This window comes from Phoca vitulina, unplaced genomic scaffold (assembly GCF_004348235.1).
Source record: "Phoca vitulina isolate PV1807 unplaced genomic scaffold, GSC_HSeal_1.0 scaffold18, whole genome shotgun sequence".
NCBI lineage: Eukaryota > Metazoa > Chordata > Mammalia > Carnivora > Phocidae > Phoca > Phoca vitulina.
The window spans coordinates 5,141,377-5,161,553 of NW_022589721.1; the positions used below are offsets into that span (position 1 = coordinate 5,141,377).

Here is a 20,177-nt window from a genome sequence, read left to right on the forward strand (position 1 = left end):
AAACAACAACAGAAGGTAGAAATTTGATGCATTTAATTATGGGAAAGTTCTAGGAAAGAACCACTGACCCAGAATTCCAGGCTTTGGCCCTACATTTTAAAAAATAGGTAAATGAAGATATAATTGTACACTTAAAGTTAAAATGAAATGCATTAGCATATGTAAGCACACTTTTAATGTTATTCCCCAGTTTAACTTAGTTTTTAATTAACTCAAACGCTTCATTCAGATTGCATTAGGCATATGCTCCCCTCAAGACCATCTACCTGTAGTTCAAAGATATGGGATCCATAGAAGTCAGTGTTCCAGTGTTCCCTTGCTTCTCTGTTCCTAAGATGCACAAGTCATACTTTGCCAAAGTTCCACAGTGGCAGGGAATATTAGAGCAACTTAGGATGTGCTAAGAATTTTACACATTTTCGTGGCAGCGGTGCTACATACCAGGAAGAAGACTGAAGCTTACCTTCTCCAATGAATAAGCAAAACAGAAAGTTACAGGGCACTGAAAGTCAAAGAATTAGCACATTCTCAGTTGCAGCAGCCACTGGGAAGAAAAAGAAGACTGTTGGGATTTTCCTTGCATTTTCTTCTCAGCTCAGACGTGTCAAACTCTCCCTCTAGCCACTGGAGGATTCCCTCTTGTGCGTAGTTAGAAGGGAGTCAGCAACCATACTAAATGTGAATAAGGAAGCTGGGAATGATGAAGTGTTAAGTTCTAGGCCACATTATTTCCGTGCTGCTGAAAGCTCTGCATGGATAAAACTGTCCAGCTTCCCCAGGGACAAGGGCAGTGATCTCCAGTGAGCCTCAGAAATGGATAAAAGCCTTCGTGTCCTTCCTATGGGAGCCTCGGTCCCCAGCTTGGCATGCAGGCTTCTACCTCCCTCTATGCGGAGAGTAACATCCCTTCCTAAACAGTTTGTTTTTTCTGAGTGAAAAGAGAGGAGGGAGCAACTGAAAAGAGAGCAACAAAATTTGATTTTAGAAATAAAAATTCTATTTCATGCACCTTCCCAGAAAAACTGTCTAAACATGCTCTATTGTGGGAACAAAATGTTGGGCTACAATGAATTGAAATGGCTGTTAGAGAGACAGGGTAGAGGAAGCTTTCTAAAAGCTAAGTGCAGCCATGCAGAAACAACTGTTTTATCACAGAGATGAAAAATAAGTCAAAGAAGGGAAAATGGGTTCCCACATTAGTAAACTGTCTCTTGGATAGCTTATCAGGCACACTACCAATGCGATGCCTAGGAACAAAGGCTTAGCTTTGATTAAATAACTTCTACTCCCTATCTCTGCTCCAACTTGAAGCCTTGCTCTGCCCCATATTTGCTGTGGAACCTCCGATACTACTTCTTAGCCTCAGTTTCCTTATCTGCAAAACAGGGATTAAAAATGTCATTTCCATATATAGTGTTGTGAGAAAGAAATAAGATACCTAAAGTGTTTAGCTCAATGCTGATACAGGAGAACAACAAAATTCTCGTTGTTATTATAGTTAAAGGATGTATCACAAATACATAGTAATTTTCTGTTTACTTGCCTCTCTCCCACCAGACTGTGAGCTATTTGAGGAGAAGTAGGTTTCTTTCTACTCTGTATGAGAAAGGGAACAAAAATAGTCCAGGATCATGTCTTAGCCTGAAAATTAGTAAGGGGATACTGAAACAATTATTTAAAAGGCTTTCAGATGCTAGGAACTAATGTATTCTTATGACAAGCTGAGTGTTGGTTTACATAAATGAGCACTGTCATTTTAATCCAAGAAGTTAATTATTAAATAACAAATTAAAATCAACTGGTTGACACGGGGGCTAAACTGTGCCATAAACCAATGCATAGACTACTTTTTATTCTTGCTTCTGCTTCCTAAGGCCAGGGAGAAGCTGTGTCCTCCAACTCTCCCTTGGTCCTATTTCTTTTAATCTCTTTCTCTCTATATCTCATAAGTTTTAGATCTACAAAAGAGGTAATTTTTGAGATCTTACACGCATGCCAATAAATTGATAGTTTTGACATTTGCTTTCAACCAGGACTGCATATCAGAAACAGCTGTGGAGCTTTTTAAAAATATAGATGACTTGGTTCCCACACGGAGGTTTGGCTCCGTATGTCTGGGGTGCGCTTAAAGATATATACATTTGAAAGGTTCCATGGGTGAGTGTGCTGTGTACCACAGGTGAAGAATCATATAATTATGATGCAGAACAGCTATTCTGCGTGCAAATAAGGAAAAATATATAAACCAGATCAAATTATCTGAGTGGCGCACAGGAAAGAGAGAAGCATAAAACCTTATCTTCATATGAAGCTCCATATTAATAGACACGTTTTGATTATGTATTATGGGACTGTCCTTGAAAAAAATGTATATTGATGCCTGAAATGCAGAGATGGCCACATCCCCTAAAAAAAACAGGTCATACCTTACTGCACACATAACAGCTTACCATAGGTCTATATTTTATTCCAAAAGGCCTGTAATATCTACATGAATAAAAATAAAAGCTTATACAAAATTCAGTGGTGATGCTAAAAAAGCAGCAAGTGTCTACCAAAATGATAAAAAATAGTAATAAAACTAGAATTTCTTCTTTTCTATAAAAAAATCCAACGATGCTAGGTCATATCCTTCCATGAAAACTATTATAATTAGTTACTTCAATCACAATCATATGCAAAATTTTGATACCATAATTCAGACAGATTGGTAATCTTCTCCTTTAGCTCTTTAATAAAAGGCAAAAAAAGACACTGGAACTTAACCTAGACTAATGCTGACTTAAAGTTGGCCCTAAAACCCATATATTATTAATAAAAAATGCACACAGAAGAAAGATCGATAGTCATTAGTTTTTGCCAAGACCTGCAGAAATATTCAGTTTTGGTTGTATGTTTCCAAGTTAATAAGGTAATTGTCTCTGATACTTTGTTGCTTTATTATTATTATTATTATTATTTTTGGTCTGATAATACTCATAGGAAGTGTTGACTTTCTATAGCTGAAACACAATTGAAACCAGACACAGTTAATGTATTCTATGGGTTTCATCTTTTTTCATATAAACGATTAGAGAAAACAGATATGAAGCAGGGTTACTGATCTGTGGCTTTTCAGAGGTGCTTTAATACACAACTGAATCATGTATCTCCTCTAACTGCTGAGACACTCAGCCCAAGAAAGATTAAAAGGGTGATTTATTTCAACATTTTAAATTTCTTATATATTTTTCTCTTTTTAATGTGAAGATGTTAAAAAGCAGTTCAAAATATGCTCTCAATTTCTTTCCAGAAACTAAGAACTCCCAGAAGGTATGGTGCTCAGACCGAAATATTTGTGTCAATAGGAAGCTCTGTTTATGGGGGTAACTGTTTTCAATACAAAGTCAGGTTGTCTCCAGGGTATTAGTCACCACCTTCTATAAAGTTACGCCACTAGGGTACTATTTGGAACTTCTAACTGGATTTGGCTTCATATATGCAAAAGTACTGCTGATAAGTGTTATTGCTGGAAGCCACTAAATGGTATCCTCATGGCTGGAAAGAGTTAATATGGTTCCCTAAGTGCCTCATTAAAAAGGCCCACTGCAGACTTCCCTCTGCAAACATCTTTACAAATCCATAAACCAGATTTTGCTGAATCCCCTCTTAAGGAAGGTTAAGTGAAAACAAAGCTCAGGTAAAAGACTTTTGTAGGCTTAAAGCCAATGTTAAGAACCAAATACATTGCAAATCTTCCATGTTCAGAGAGATTTAAACATAATAAATTACAATATGTATTTGTAATTCATGTGTTGATAATCTTAACATACTGTTCTGGAAACCTTATGAGGAAAGAGGCAGCCCATAGATATCAACCGGAATGAAGAGAAGGAGAGAGGAAAGGCAGAAAGGAAGGAGGGGTGAAATTTTATTTCTGGACTCAGGGCTCAAGAAAGAGGTGAAGCATCTTCGTGTGCACCAGTAGATGAGTGAAGATTGGGGAGGAAATGGTGCCTGCCAAGAAGTTCGTGCTTTCCCGAAGGATGCGCACCTTAACAGCCAGTTCTGAAGCAGGGAACAGAAGTGGGAGTGACTGATAAGAATGAGCATAAAGGAGCCTACATTCTTTTTGGACTCAGGTTATTTGGTCTTTAGGTAAAAAGCTCTGGAGGAAAACAACGGAAACACTTTCTACCATGTGTTTTGGTGAAAGTCAACCAAGTTGTGACATGCGATGAATTCTCTTAATTAAAAAAAAAGCAGTCAGACTCATTTTTGCCAAAATATTTCAGATTTCTGGAGCTTATCTCAATTTTCTGACCATGTAAAATGGACACTCAGCTGATAAACTGTTCTAGTTTGAATGAAATAAGATAGTCTTTCTAATTTTTTATAAAAGGGAGCGGGGTAAACTCCCCAAAAACTATAATTAAAGAATAATTCAGCCTCAGTCAAATGATGAAAAAATATTGCTTAAAATACATATATATCTGGTAAATACTTACAAGACATGAATCAATGCTGTACGTCATATGTTAGTCTGTCTTACTTAATCTGCCTAGTTTGCCAAGGCAGCAGATAATAACGCAGCATTTTGGAAAGTCACCACGATGATAACTTTATATTAATTTTTCTATTATCATTGATATTAATAATAATGTATTTCAGATTTGCCTGAACCTATATCTATAGTCTGATTCTCAGATGACTTCTTCACATTCCATTTTAATGATGAAAATAATCGTGAGTTAAGGTAGCTTGCAAAATAATATTTTTGGCAGAGTTAAGTAAAAATTTTGGAGTCTTTGATGTCTTAATCTTGGGTAATAACTACTGGTTACTGAAAATTTAGTGTGCCAAATGCTTTATTTATATTTAATCCTCACAACATCCCTGCAAGGCAGGTGAGGTATTATCATTAATGCCCCCTTTTAAGTAGTGAGGAAGTTAAGGTATAGGTTAAATGATTTGCCAAAAAACACTCCGTTTGTAAACGGTAGAGTGAAGACTCAAACTGCTGATATAGACATAATGCGATGTCCTTTTTTAGAACTTAGATTAAATTTGTCCCATATGTTCTTAGAATCACATAAGCAGAAAGAGACCTTAGAGTAGAACCAATATTCTCTGTAACAGTCCTGGTGATTTACTTTCTACTGGGGTTTTTCCACGGAAGAGAGGTCCTCACCACTCAATAGACAGTCCATTCATGTTGGAAAGAATCCTAAGAGAGTTTTGTCCATAAGCAGTCAATTTTGCCTCCCTAGAATGTTCTTCCATTCATTATGGAGCTTCCCTCTTTAAAGAAGTGTTAAAATGCAGATTCTAATTCAGGAAGTCTAGGATGGAGCTTGAGATGCTGCATTTCTCATAAGCTCCCAGACAAAGCTAGTGCTGCTGGTTTCTGGACTGCACTGTGAGAAGCAAGCTCTAGTACATCTACCTCGAACCAGTCAATTTAAATAGCCATCAGACAGGTTTATACCTAATTCCTTTTTTTTTCTACAAGTTAGAGCCCCATTGATTCATCCTGTTTGTACCTCATAGGATAAGTTCATTTGTTAGAAATCCACCAGAATTTAAAGCATATTCTTGATGTAACCAGACTATGGCAGACACCAATGAGTTCTGCATTTCTTGAGACCACAAACTATTAATGTAGCCCAAATACACTGGTCTTAATTGTTAGTAGCCAACAACACAAAATGAGCTTATAGTCAAGTAAATCTATCCAGACTTTCAAATACCAGGTTCTTAAGCTAATTTGTCACTTTTATCCTATATTCTCACTTAATTTTGTGTATTTTTGGTCTAGGTGAAAGACTACATTTATCTCTGTAGAATTCTATCTTGCTGGCTGTAGCCTTCTTTTCCACACGGAATTTTATGGTTTATTGAAGACATCAGGTTCCAACTTTGTATAACTCCAAACTTTATTAACCTACGTTCATAGTGTTCAACTGGGTATCTGATAAAAAATATTGTAGACACAGAGACACCACAAGAGACCCCCTCTTCATTTATTAAAATCATTTTAACTGTCATTTGGCCAACTATGAGCTTACTAGTGTATAAACTGTGATGCTGATTAACTACAATTTTTACACATTTTCTAAAAGAATATCAAGACAGAACTTAGACTGTACAACATGCCTCTTCACCTTTTTCTTTACCTTCTGAGAGGGGAATTTGTCAAAAATTGGTCAAGACAAGAATTATCCAGAACAATTAGATGTAAAATATGACAATAAATCCATAAATGGAAGCCTCTTCCATTATTGTATCTTGACATTCTGTCAGCTGATTTTAATAGTTAATATTGTAGGCATTGACTATATGATTATTGTATTATGCATTATTTAAACCCTCTACTATATTATCTTGGAAAAGCTGATCTCCCAACTTGCTCACTTTCCTCTTAAAATGGAGACAGCTAATAGGTTTGATATAAAAAAAAATGAGTAAGAATTTATGTACAGGGCTGGCTCATATTAACCATTGGAAACTTTAGCTATGATGACAGTGACGGTGACCATGATGTCTGCTATTATTTTGGAGACCCCTAAGGAACCATTCCTCACAGTTCACACCCTTGTGTATTCCTATCATCTTGAATGTGGACTGGCCCTGTCAGTAACTTTAACCAAAGAAAGCAGTGGAAGTGATACAGTGCAATTTCTGGGTCTAATAGACCTTAAAAAGGTGTGGAAGCTTCGATTTTTGTGCGTGAGGGATCTCAACTGCCAGATAAGAAGTCTGATGACCCTGAATCACCATACTGAGAGAAGCCCAACCCAGCCACATGGAGGAGCTCTTAGTCAACACCCAGCAACAACTTGCCAGCTATGTGCGTGAGGCCACCATTAGTACCTCTCCATAATCCACAGCCCAGCACACCTCCCTTGTCCTGGTTCATGTACCCAGCCTGGGTCTGGGTCCTAGCTTCCCCCACCCTCATTCAACCAGGAACAAATCCAGATAATACATAACAGTTCACCAAATAATTTCGGTAATATATTTTTCTTTCTGATGCACATATGGAAATCATTTACTGAAAATGATTTATGAGTGTGTTGTGTTTAATAAAAATAATGTGACTAATGTATCATTTTATTTTTAAAATAGCTGAAAAACACCTAAAAATACAAGGGCTTATCACATAGTATGGTGAAGATAACCTCATGGTAAAACATCAGAAACTATGTAAACTCTTCCATCTTACCATTTTATATTCTTTCCAACCTCTTTGGAAATCTAGACTTCCATCTTCACGACGTTGTATTACAGTCCAACCTCCTCCATTAAGATCCATATTGCAAAATACCTGATAGACGCAGGGAAAATAAAGTCAAGTGAAAATTATGTCTGTTTTAAAGAGATAAGTATCAGATATGTCTCGAAACAGAAATAGGATGGGTAGGCCTATAGATAAATTGAATAAAAATTACTATGTTGAAAAATGTTAACTTAGATATCTTATCAGTTATTTTGTTTTACATGAGAATTGTTTCGATTAAATTCCATCATATAACTTAAATTACTTGTAAAAATTTAAATCAGTCAGCTGAAAACTGTCTTAGTCTCAGATTATAAAAATTATTTTTAAAAATCTCTGTCTTAAATAGTAATAGGCACTTAGGTATGTTCGATTTTTAAAAATGCTATCTAGGTTTCTAAAATTACAGACCATTTTATTGCCAAAACATAAGACTCAGAATTCTTAAGTTTTTAATTAATTGAAATGGTTATATAATAATAATAATAATAAAGATTTTGGAAAAATAATTTTTAAAAAATCATATATATTTAGCTATTACATATTTCATTGCACATTAAGTCCTATACAGTTACATACTACAATAATTATTCTTGATGGCTCAGTATTACATTAGAGGCAAAATTTGGTCCACAGCATATGGAGAACATATTATTTGCTTGAATTTTCGTCATGAACAATAACAGGAGAATATGACATACTGTATTTTTGACTGCGACAAGCATTTCTTCCCCATGTGGAAAGTTATCCAACACTTTCAAAGACTTATGCTCATTTCAATTATTCTAAAACAATAGTATTTATTTAGAAATCGATTCATTTCCCCCGAGTCTACCCAAGGAGAGAAACATATCTGTAATGGGATTATCTTTAGAGAGTAATCACTGTAATTGACGTAGCATGGATGTGGCAGTTTGATTATTCAAGGTCCCAGCTATGGAGAACACCATTCCCCAGGCAATTGATGACTAAGGCATTTTGGAGGCTGGCTAAAGGTGTAGATATGATGCAACAGAGGCAGACAGGCTAGGCGGGCAGAGAGCTCAGCTATGATTAAGGGCAAAACCTCAAGCGTTTTCCCTGAAGCCCTCAATTTGGAGCACAAATAGCTAACGGGTATGAAAACAGTGGCAACAACTGTCATTCAGAGGACAAATTGTCCTTGTACTTCCTCAGAGTGAAAGGAACTAAGAGATCCATGACTATTTGTGAGCATATAAATTAGGCAAACTGCTCTCTAGAGGGCTCTTCCTCTATTTTGACAACAGTCACCCATCAGTATATCTTTACTGTCCCTAGGAATTGACTCACCTTCAAGATTATAAATTGAAATTCTACTCTCTGTCCCAACGTTCCCCCTCGACTAATCCCTTAACTATTCGGTACCCACTCTTTGTCTTCAACACAACCTCTAGCTAGTCTTTCCTCCTCCTCAATTCTAATTGATTCATTCACTTATTTTTTTATCTAATTCAAAACTGTATTGGGAGTAATCTGCTTGAGAGCAATAGCTGATAACATGAAAATGGATTATTTAAAGAAGTAAAGAAAAAATGGAAAGAGATGTATATGTGCAGGAAGGAGGAGGATCCAAAAATGGGCTTTGGTGAACTGATGGAGGTAAAATACATCAATAACCTTTAGGTAGGCATTTGTCACTGTGCCCAGTGCCTAGAACAGTGCCTAGCCTATACTGGGTACTAAATGAATATTTGTTGAATAAACAGAGAAGCAAGAAGGAAAGATAAAATAGGAAAACCTGATTAACGCAATGAAAGCTGAGGATGGATTTTGACTTGGGGAAGTGATCGACTTAATCAAATATTCCAGAGAAGTCAAGACAAATCAAGATGAGGAAAATACACACTTAAATTTGAAATGAAGGAGTCATTAGTGACCTTGAGGAGACAGACTGCAGGATTCCCATAAGAATAAAACCCAGAGGGCACAGTTTAAAGAGGGCATAGGTGGTGATCCAAGACAAGTGACCAAGGTGGAACTTTACTGGAGATACTTAAATAAGAGTCAGTGAAAATGTCAAGGAAACATTTTGCTAGAGGTAACTAGTGCCACTTGATTCTTAATTAAATTTTTACCCTGCCTTAACTGGTTAACCCAGAATTTTTTTTCCAGATTTTTCTTCTAAATGGACACTAATTGCCTGGAACTTTGCTAACCTGTGTTTGCAAAGCTATAAAGTCCACTTACTTACTCAGGGAAAGGAATAACTACATTTATGAATATGTAATGTGCAGAGGAAACTATTCTTCACAGTTTTGTTATTACTATTATCTATGTTATTAGAATTCTATGCACTTAAAGTTTTAAAATTATTCACAAATTTTAGAAAAAGACCAATTTCCTTTTAAACAAACATATTCAGTGACTTGAGAATGTTAAGATGTGCTAAGAGTACTTCTTAGATAAAAGCCCAGAGAGAGTCGGAGCTACATGGGGAGGCAGAAGTTCCCCAGCAGGATTATTGTGTTAGAAGCTGAGGTGCAGAGAAGGTAAGATGTTGGACATTTGCTCCACAGTTCTTATTATGACTCAATAACAGCAGTAATAATAATAGCTGCCATTGTGGAATATGGTCACAATAGAGCTGAAGGGCATATTGGTTAGGGGCATGAACTTGGGTACCAAATTACCTGTGTTCAAATCCCAACTCTGTTCTCTTTATCACTTAGGTTTTTGCAAGGACTAAATGAGTCAATGCATGTAGAATTTTTAGAATAGTGCTTGATACATAATAGGCTTTGCCATGACCCTCATTTCTTAGATGTATTTTACATATGAGATAGTATATATTTACATTATGCATTATATACTCTGCATATCTTACATATTGTAGCATAGTTTACTATTATATATACCATTGCATATAATTTATTGTTTATAATAAGAATAATATGGAATGTATGAAATCAAAACATGTAATAGTTCAATAAATTGTCCTTAAGATCACCAGCTTAATATGTATTAATGTATTTTATATAATTTATATTTTATATAATATGTATTTTCTATATTTTTGATTAATATAGTAATATAATATATAATATAAATATAATAATATTGACATCGTTAATCTCTGAGCACGCCTCTTTTTATTACATATCTATCTAAGAAGTTGAATTCACTCTAGCCAAAAAAAAAAAACAACCCAAAAAACATGTTATTTCTAGTCAGAAGAAAAATAAAAAAGCCTATGCTTAACAGATGAAGGAAGTTTAAGAAAATAGGTGGCTGGTTTCAAAAGATTTGAGACATGAAAGGACTTGAAAAGTTCATTCGCCAATATTGTGTGGTCTGTGCTATCTGGTGGTGCCTTCCTGGAGACAAGAGCCCCGCTACATTTACTATGCCTGTTGCATTTATTGATCATATGACTTGGGCTTAACTCTATCCAAGAAAAGATTGAACTGGCTCCTATCCCAGGCAAGGTCAAAGCTTTCAAGCATTAAATACCTTTTAACATAATACAGAGATTTAAACCCAAACAAAAAGGGGAAATTTGATTCACATAGTTCTTATGGTTTTATGCTCCATACAAGTTGGAATGATTAGGCTTGAGGATGTTAATTATTTTTCCATAACCTTAAGTAAAAAAAAAAGGCTCAACACATTTGTTATGGTCCTTTTCCAAGAATTAGGGGACTCACAATTCAGAAACAAATTTTTAATATTTTATAATAAGCAGAGTTATGACTTAATGGTTTGAATTTTTGGATGAAACTAAGCTGGCTAGAAAGCCTTTGGTTTTAGAAACCGATGAAATAGAAGGAAAAATCCTATTTCCTACTACTATGCATTGAAGGGAATTCAGAGAGAAAATAACCACAGCCATTAGTACTACAAAGGTAAAAAATAAATACATAAATGATTTAATTCTCATATTTGATCTGCTTGAAAAATTAGTCTTAGAAAACTGCCTTCATCTCATTTGGAAAGATAACAGTTATTTTCAGACATCATTTCTTGGAAGGGAATGATGTCGGTTAGAAAAATAAATGTATACCAATTCTGTATGCATGTGACTCTTATTCTGCTTACAAGATGAGTACCTCTTAATAGCTTTTGTCAGCTGCCTAAATAGCCCAATTTTATTGATTGGTCCATATCCCAGACCTTACATATTTGAACTTGTTTTATTTTTTATAAGCTTGCCTTGAGTTTCATACCCTTGCTAGAACTTCTGCAAGCATAACAATAAGCAAAGCTTTTGCTAAGCATATCCAAACGTAGCACCAAATTTTATATCTACCATGCACAATTTACTGGGAAGAGTGACGATCATAAAGATGCATTTTCCAAGCACTTTTTACAGGATTCAGAGAATTTCAATGATTTATATCAACGCAGGAGAAGAAAATGAGATTACAAGGTAGGAAGGAGCAGGGTGGTTTATAATCAGAACATGAATCAATTTTACATAATTTTCTGATAATAAACTCTTTCCTGTGTCACTCATATAGGTTCCGATTAAAGAAATTGTAAGTGGTGCAACTTCAGTCACCACTAACGTAATTATCTCATTTAGCCCCCTGCTAAGAGATACAGTCTGGAGTTGATGCTTTTATTACAAAGCCTGTGTTCAGTATCTATTAATTATGTGATTTGGGCAAGTTATTTTTCTAAAATAGGGATAATGGGAACACCCAACTCATAGAGTTACTGAAAGGAGTAAACAAGTGAGTTTTTACATCTAAAGTGCTTAGAATATACCTGGCAAACTGTAAATGCATTTGAACTACTTTATTAACCAGCTTCTAAATTATACCAGGGAAAATTCACACAATAGTTTTTCTTACTGGTGCTATGATAAATGAGATGTTTTAAAAAATTGCTATCTATGAAAAGTGCTGGTTTATCAGTCTGAAGTTTCCATTAATAGAACAACATTACTACTTGTAAGAGGATCTGTGATCATAAATGGGAAAGAATAAAACAAAGGAAGGAACACTTAAGTCAAGAAGGCCTAAGTCTTTCTCCCTTCTGCTCAGTGATCTCTCCCTCTCACCATGCTCTGCTATTTCCAATAAAACTAAAATCTAATGATAGTCCTGACCAAATGCCATGTGAGCTTCTTTCCTCTGAAAAGTCATGGGGCTATTTCCATAGTGATAAGAATTTGCCTCTTACAGGCTTACTTGCTCAGGCTACTATTTCTCCTTAGGCCCAAACCTTAAAGTTTAACTGAGCAGATAGTTGACATTTGGAATTTAATATTTTAGATTTCATTTATTCAAGAACAACCCTGAAGCTCCATCACATGGAAACTCCATCATTTTGCAGAGGTATAAGTTTAAATCATGCCATCCTGATGAAACCAACACAGGAGTCAGCTACTGAACTAGTGATTTGGATCCTCCAACCCACACTTTTATGTAAATATTAAAAGCAAATTTATTCAAGATTATGACTTAAGATAATATACCTTTCTTCCACCCTAACAGGAGCAGTAGTTCTTCAAATAGCCTGCACATCATTTGCATCTCAAAATGTTCTGAACTAGCATAGTTCAAAACACTGGTTATGGTTATACATGAATTAAAATTCATGGAGTGATCAAAACTTATTTGTAATGTCCCCTTTGTCAAAACTTGGGGCCATGTGTCAGGATTGGGTGATGGAGTGAAAAAGATTCTGAAAGTGTGAATGTTAATTTGAAATCCCTAAAAATTGTTTTTATTATATCACAGAATCATTAAGTGTCTAAAAGGAGGGTCACTTAATATTTTTAGCTAACTTCTATTGTTATAGCCAAGTTATATTTTAGGGGAACTGACAATAATTTGGGGGTTCTTTCAGGTCATGGGGAATACAGGTCATGGAGAACACAAGTAGGTAAATTATAAGTATTTATGTTAACTCTGCTCCTCTCCCCCAGGACAGTTTTTGATAAACTTTACATGCTAGATGTATGGTGTAAGAGTATGTGGATGTACATACATGCCCATGTGTATGCCAACTGAATTTAAGCTTAAGTATGATTCTAAGGTATCAGCAAGTAGAGTAGGAAGGCTTCATGTCATAAGATCCAAAGGATCCAAAAGGTTCCCCCTCACAATGAGTTACCCTCTTCTTTTTACTCCTAGACTCACCATTGAACCCTCATAGTTTTTTTTTTTTTTCTCTTAAGTCATGGAACACTCAATTTAGTGAGATTTTGCACAGAAGCCCAAGATGAAAAACAAGTAAAACTAAACTTCTGTGGTACGTGGCCCAGGTAGCAATGTATGGAACTGTGACCACTGCTTTTTTTGCCCACTGCACGTTCTCCCTCCTTCTCCATTATGGAAGAGCATGAAAGGCCTCCTTTCAGAAAAAAAATTGTGTCCCAGCAAAGGGAAACAAAAAAACACTGAGCTAACTGAAACCACTAATCCTTACTGAAATCAGGAGAGAAAGGACACTGGTAGAGTCCATATTCTCTCCTTGACAATGATGTAACATCTGGCAAACTACTCTCCAAGACTCATTTCTCTCATCCATCAAAGGAAACTAATAATCAAGAAGACTAAGTTAGGCTTACTTACTATATACTACATTGAAACGTTGATATTATTGTCAGAAGTTCATTCATTCGTTTAAACACATATTTATTGAGGACCTGCTATGTGCCCGAAACTATGCTGGGTCCCAGGAAACCAAAGACAAAAAGGCACGATCCTTGCCTTGTAGAACTTTGCTAGTGAAAAAGTCATGCAAAGCTGCTTGACAGAATTAGGGAAGGCCTTCCAAGAGCACTTGCACAGTATCCACAGGAAATGAGGATGCAGGACTGGTAATTTAGGTGGGGCAAAGAGGAGAGGAAAATTGTTTCATCCTTTGAGGATGGAGCATTACAAACGCAGGTGGTCTTCTTGGAGTCTTGGGTCTCTCTTGGCATCTTGGGCAAAATTTTAACATGTCAAAGAGCAGGGCTCTCCTTACATCTCTCCATAAATCCTGCTTTGAACAGACTGTCTCAATCACTACACTTCTACAGTCTGTTATAATTATCTGTGTAATTATCTGTCTTCAGCACCACAGTGGGATCTGTTTGTTCTATATTGTGTTCCTAGGCACTGACTGACAAATGACATCCACTTAATATGTTGAGTGAAGGAATGGATGGATGATTTAATGAATAAATAGTGAAAAAGAGATAGAACAGCAAGAACATAGTATTTGCTTACTTCAAAGTTTACTCTGGATCCTGTTCAACATACTAATGAATCCTAGCCTCCAACCCACTCTTTTAGGTAAACATGAAAAGCAAATCCTATCAAGATGATTAGTCAAGATAGAATATGTTTCTCCCACCCTAATAGGAACACTGATTGTTCCTAATAGGAACAAATAGCAGTATGTCCCTGGCAGCCCCTCCACAGTATTTAGACTATAGATGATGTGTGCCATCTGGGTCCTTGGGACCTTGAAAGATTGCTCCTACCTCTTCTCCATGTACTTGAAGTACATATCACCTCAACATGTAATCTAGACAACGCAAGCATTTATGAGCATTGGGACATCCCAGGAATGATCAGAGAATAAATAAAAAACTTCGTGAAAGAGGGATGGGAGCTTTGGGTTTGGGGGAGGTCTGTGCAATAGGGTTTTCATCTTTATGGACCTGGCAAACAGAATCTTTGGGAGAAAAGAGCTCAGGCATACATATTTGCAGCTTAACAAACTCACAAATCAGTCTGATTATTCAGCAATTCAACTAGGATCTGCTTTACATCTCGTAAACAAACACTTCTGGTTTTACCTTTTTGGGTTCTGGCATATTATTAATATAAATAGTGTAGATTCCACTTTTATTAAAACCAGCTTGATATACATCTGCACAGTCTCTAAATGGTTTCTCTTCCTCTTTTTTTCCTCCCTTTAGTAAAACTGCAAAAAAAAAAATTGCAATATGTGAGCAAAAATATCAGTACCATTAGTACCCGAATGGATCCAAGTACAGCTAAGCAAGTCTTTATTTCCTCCAAACAAATGTCAATATTGCATTTACTGACAAATCAATCATAAAGACAATACGAGATTTGAGCTGACTCACAAAATTACAAAACTAATGGAAAAATCTGTAGAGCAATTTCTAACTGAATACTTTTTATATTTTGCTTACTTAAATTTTGTTTTTATCTATAATTTCCAGAACATCAACTCAAGGGACAAATGGCCTGATAGTGTAACACCTCCAACTAGTAATAATTATGTCAATTTTCCTCCAAAATTTCTAAAATGTTCTTACCTACATTTCATAGGAAACTTTTAAAAAAATGCTAAAGCATTTTTGGAGGAGAAAGAGATAATGATAACAAATTCAAACATAAAAATACCATATGGAGGTTTAAAACACTAAAAGTAGATAGAACTGTTTTTCTGTGGCTTTGGACTGATAAGCTCCTAGAAATTTCTATTAAAAAAAAAAAACACACCTCGAAATATTTAGATTTAGAAAGTAGAAAAGAGCCTCTGACCTAATTTACCTAGAAAGAAAAGGGAACTGAACTTTTTTTTTTTTAAGATTTTTATTTATTTATTTGACAGAGAGACACAGCGAGAGAGGGAACACAAGCAGGGGGAGTGGGAGAGGGAGAAGCAGGCTCTCCGCTGAGCAGGGAGCCTGATATGGGGCTCGATCCCAGAACCCTGGGACCATGACCTGAGCTGAAGGCAGACGCTCAACGACTAAGCCACCCAGGCACCCCTGAACTTTGTTTTCTATTTAATGCCTGAAGTTAAACTATCAGGCAGATAATATACAAATAAAAGAACACAAATGAATAAGTTTTGAAATTAACTTATATAGGGGAAAAGTTCAGTAAAGGGTGGAAGTCAAATGAAAAACGAAATTTAATTAGATAGGCTCTACTGAGAATTTTATTCACTGACCATCTATTATGAAGTTCTTATTACTGAGATCAAAATACAAAAATGACTCATATTTAGTAGTCCTTTGCTAAAGATTTACATGGCACATTTACAAAATATTTATGATTAGTATTTTCTAATAAATATATAGTTTAGTAATTCGTTTCATTAACCCCTTCAAGAAGATTTTTTAAGATTATTTTATCACCTTGCCCTTAAAGTCTCATGTTATTTAATAAATACCTGCTTTCAATCACTTTGAGTCATGATGGCCTTTTTTAATAAGAATATCAAAAGTAAACTATTAAATGATGCTTTTAAATTGATTTTACATGCTCTAACAATCTAAAGCAATAGCCTGATTTAAACTTAATAAGCATGAGTTTACTAATTTATAGGTAATTAAAAACAGTCTAAACTGATGGAAAGAATGACTATCTCAATATAAATACTTCAAATTTCCAAAAATAATTATGTTTCAAGAAAATGAAATATCCACTCAGATACACTGCCATAACAAAAATATAGAATTATAACGTTTAATAGTATCATGGTTTTCTATACAGCTCATGTGTGCACTGATGGTTTTGTCTACTTACATTAATAATTACATCTAAACACCACCATTGCAGCTGCAATATCAACACAGAATAAGTAGAGGACTGTGCATTCATAGGACAGTGAAGAGGCATGGCACAGAAGGTATGCAAATAGCAATTTAAAAATGAATATATAAATGCTGATTCAAAAGCCATCTTTAACTGCAATGGGTGTGTTACGTAAAGGTGTTGTTCTGAAGAACATCAACGCAGTTCATTTGTACTTGCTTATTTTAAGTTAATGGACTGCTATTTTTCTAAAACAAAACCTTCCTAAATTCTAAATGTTTAACCATCTATTGAAACAAGTTGAAAACGACCAAATTAGAAGCAAAAAAAAAAAAAAAAAAAGGAAGGGATGTAAAGAAATGCCAAATAAAATTTATGATCCCTTGAGAGGATGAACACAGGAAGATGTGGTCAAGAGGAATTCAACGGTAAACCCATTTTTCTTTTTTGGGTAAGAGATGGGGAAAGTCACTTATCTAAGGAGAAAATGCTTCTCTTACTGAATATACCACTTCCTGCTCTCCCTTATTTAGTTATGCAGTGAGAATACACTCCATTCCCACTTCTCTGTCAACTCCCCTCCTCTTTTCCTTTCCTCCTCAGGAAGATGTGGGTGAAAAGGCTGTTGCGTGGGAAGAGGGAAACCCACACATATTTTCAATAGTAGAGAAAAATAAAAGAAGCTGAGTATTAGCTTATTTTTATGGAAACTAACTGCATAAAAATGATGTTCAAACCATGAATGTAAGTCTTATAACTGGAAAAATGGCTTAAAGATTCTATCATAAAAGGAACAAATAGTTATACTATGGATTTGTTGTTATTGTAATGGCAACATACCTTATGAAGATATTTCATTTTCTTGAAATATAGTTTGGTATTTTTGAAAAATAGAATCACATTCTTTCCAGAAGAAACAGTCATTTTTCCAGAAAGATTGGATTGCTTGTATTTAATTACTCATTAATTAGTAAACATTATGTTTGAAAGTTTGATCCAGGCTATATTTTAGAGTATTAAAGCACTTAAAATCAGTATAAAAGCTCCATTCACAGCTTACCTTTGACATTTGTATTATATACTATGGTTTGAAAAAGGCCCTTCTATAAAGGTAGACTGATCTTCAGTTTTTCTTTTTTCAATCTACAAAGTGGGGTAGTTAAACATAGCTCTGAGGCAAGTGTATGGATTATTTAACACAGCAGAGTGACTGAATTATAGTAAGAACTCAAGAAATGGTAGTTATTATTATTGTTATAGTAATAATAATATTATTAATGGCAACATTATATCATTATTCTTTCTTACAGAAGTGACACTAGTAGGCTGGAGAAGGCCAGCGAGTCCAGTCAATGGAATAGTAGATCTTCCATTCTCAAATCCGATATTATAGCTGACCAAATGTTAGAGCAATTACAACTGACTGGTTATATTTAGGATTATACGAACTGGCCTTTCCTTATCAAAGTTGGCTAATTGGTTTATTTTATTCATTGACTATACCACATCATATCATTGTTTAAGTCTAAAAAAACCCAGGTAATCTAATCTTGCTGCATATATAAACTTAATCTGAATAGTTAAAATTAAAAGATTATTTCAGATGAAGTGACATATGATGTATATAACAACACACTGATTGTAGAAGTTTTAATCCCATAACTTTAATTTGCATGACTAATTATTTTCTTTGTTATGCACTAGAGATATTATGGTTACGTATTGTAAAACTGGACACATAATACACATTTTAAAAGAAAGAAAGACAATAAAAAGATGAATTTACTGCCCATTACAAGTGTCAGAACTAAGGATACATTCTTGTAGGAGGTCTTGAGATTCAATAAAATGGAAGATAATGTCTAGAGGAATGTATGGTGAATGACAAGATACAGATATGGAAAACGTGATGGAATAGGATGAAAGAAGCATCAGCTGGACGAGCCAGCGAAAATGGAGAGCTGATTGAGGTGTTTATCTATCTGTCAAAGTAGCTCAGACTTTTTATAATAATAGACTGGTTTAAAAGCATGAATTAAAAAATTTATCTTTATATCTAAAAGTTCCCTTTTTGATCATATACTCTCTTTTTCCTCTCCCTTTAATTCTTAATGAGTTTGTCTTTCCTCTAATTGAGAGTCTGGATCCCCACCATTACTGTCAGTCCCTCACTAGCCTCCCTTTCCTTTCTTCCTAACTTCTATCTCACCATCAGGCATTAAAAAACAGTTCAGGTGGAATTCCTCGTGCTCTCCACCCACTGTCCTTTCATCTACTAATACCTTGCATGGGTAAATCCCAACTAAAGGAAGGACATTTACTCATTTTCTCACCCCTGCTTTCAGATTGCAAACACTGAAGTGAGGCTTTTTAATGCCATCCAAATGCATATTTTCTAAACTCAGCAATGCTATATTGGGATGCCTGGGTGGCTCAGTCAGTTAAGCATCTGCTTTCGGCTCAGATCATGATCCCAGGGTCCTGGGATCAAGTCCCGCATCGGACTCCTTGCTCAGAGAGGAGTCTGCTTCTCCCTCTGCCTGCTGCTCCCCCTGCTTGCGTGTGCTCTCTCTCTCTGACAAATAAATAAATAAAATTTAAAAAAATCCATGCTATATTTATTAATTCAACAAATATTGATTGAGCATCTTCCATGTGCATGACTTTTCCCAGACAGTGAAGATACAGACATAAGAAAACCACAATCTGCTCTTAACGTAATCACAGTCTGATGGGAGAAAGTCCTACTATAGTAGTAGGTCTTCTACGACAACTCATGATAGCTATATCCATGATTAGTACCTTCCATGACAGAGGAGAATTCAAGCTAGCTTAAGCAAAAAGATAATTTATTCAATCATAAACAATGTAGAATAGAATTTTAGGTAAAGCATAATCAGATTTTAAAGAATGTGAAGAGGAATTGGTTTATCTTTTTTTGGACACAGCTGATGAGTCTCTACCTGGTCACAAGATGACTAGCAACAGCTTCTAGAGCTATAATGTTAGCAGCTTGAATATAGCACCAAAGAGAGATTATGCACACTATTGTTATTTTGGAGGTATGTATCAAGTTCACTGGGAATATTCAGGAAGAATTTATTCTGTCTGCCATGTAAACTTGGGGAAGGCTGTCCAGAAGAGAGAAGAGTTGAATGAAAAAGAAAAAAAAAAAAACACGTAAAGCAGTTTATGTGAACTAAATTTTAAAAGCCTGGTATGGCAATTCAAAGACTTTGTACACACCAATATCAACAAATAAATCTAGAAAGTTTTAGGAAAGAATCATTATTCATTCTTTTCATTTAGCCTTATCTCTATAACCTAATCTTCATGATCTAAAGGGAAAGAATAGGGACACAAGCAGGTGCATGTCTGTCTTTCACCAGCCAACATTCAGTCAATAAGCAACCTGAGACCCTGATTGCAGCAACTGTTGA

General features: G+C 35.4%; 1 protein-coding gene across 2 annotated transcripts in view; it reads right to left on the bottom strand.

Moving 5' to 3' along the window:
- Nucleotides 1-20,177, bottom strand: part of ANGPT1 (angiopoietin 1) — a 241,095-nt gene that overhangs the window by 37,080 nt on the left and 183,838 nt on the right. For both annotated transcript variants that reach the window (XM_032415566.1, XM_032415565.1), the window contains exons 5-6: nucleotides 15,018-15,145; nucleotides 7,205-7,306 (exon numbers count right to left, since the gene is read on the bottom strand). In XM_032415566.1, the coding sequence (XP_032271457.1) occupies nucleotides 7,205-7,306; nucleotides 15,018-15,145 (230 nt within the window). The remainder of the gene's footprint in view (nucleotides 1-7,204; nucleotides 7,307-15,017; nucleotides 15,146-20,177) is intronic.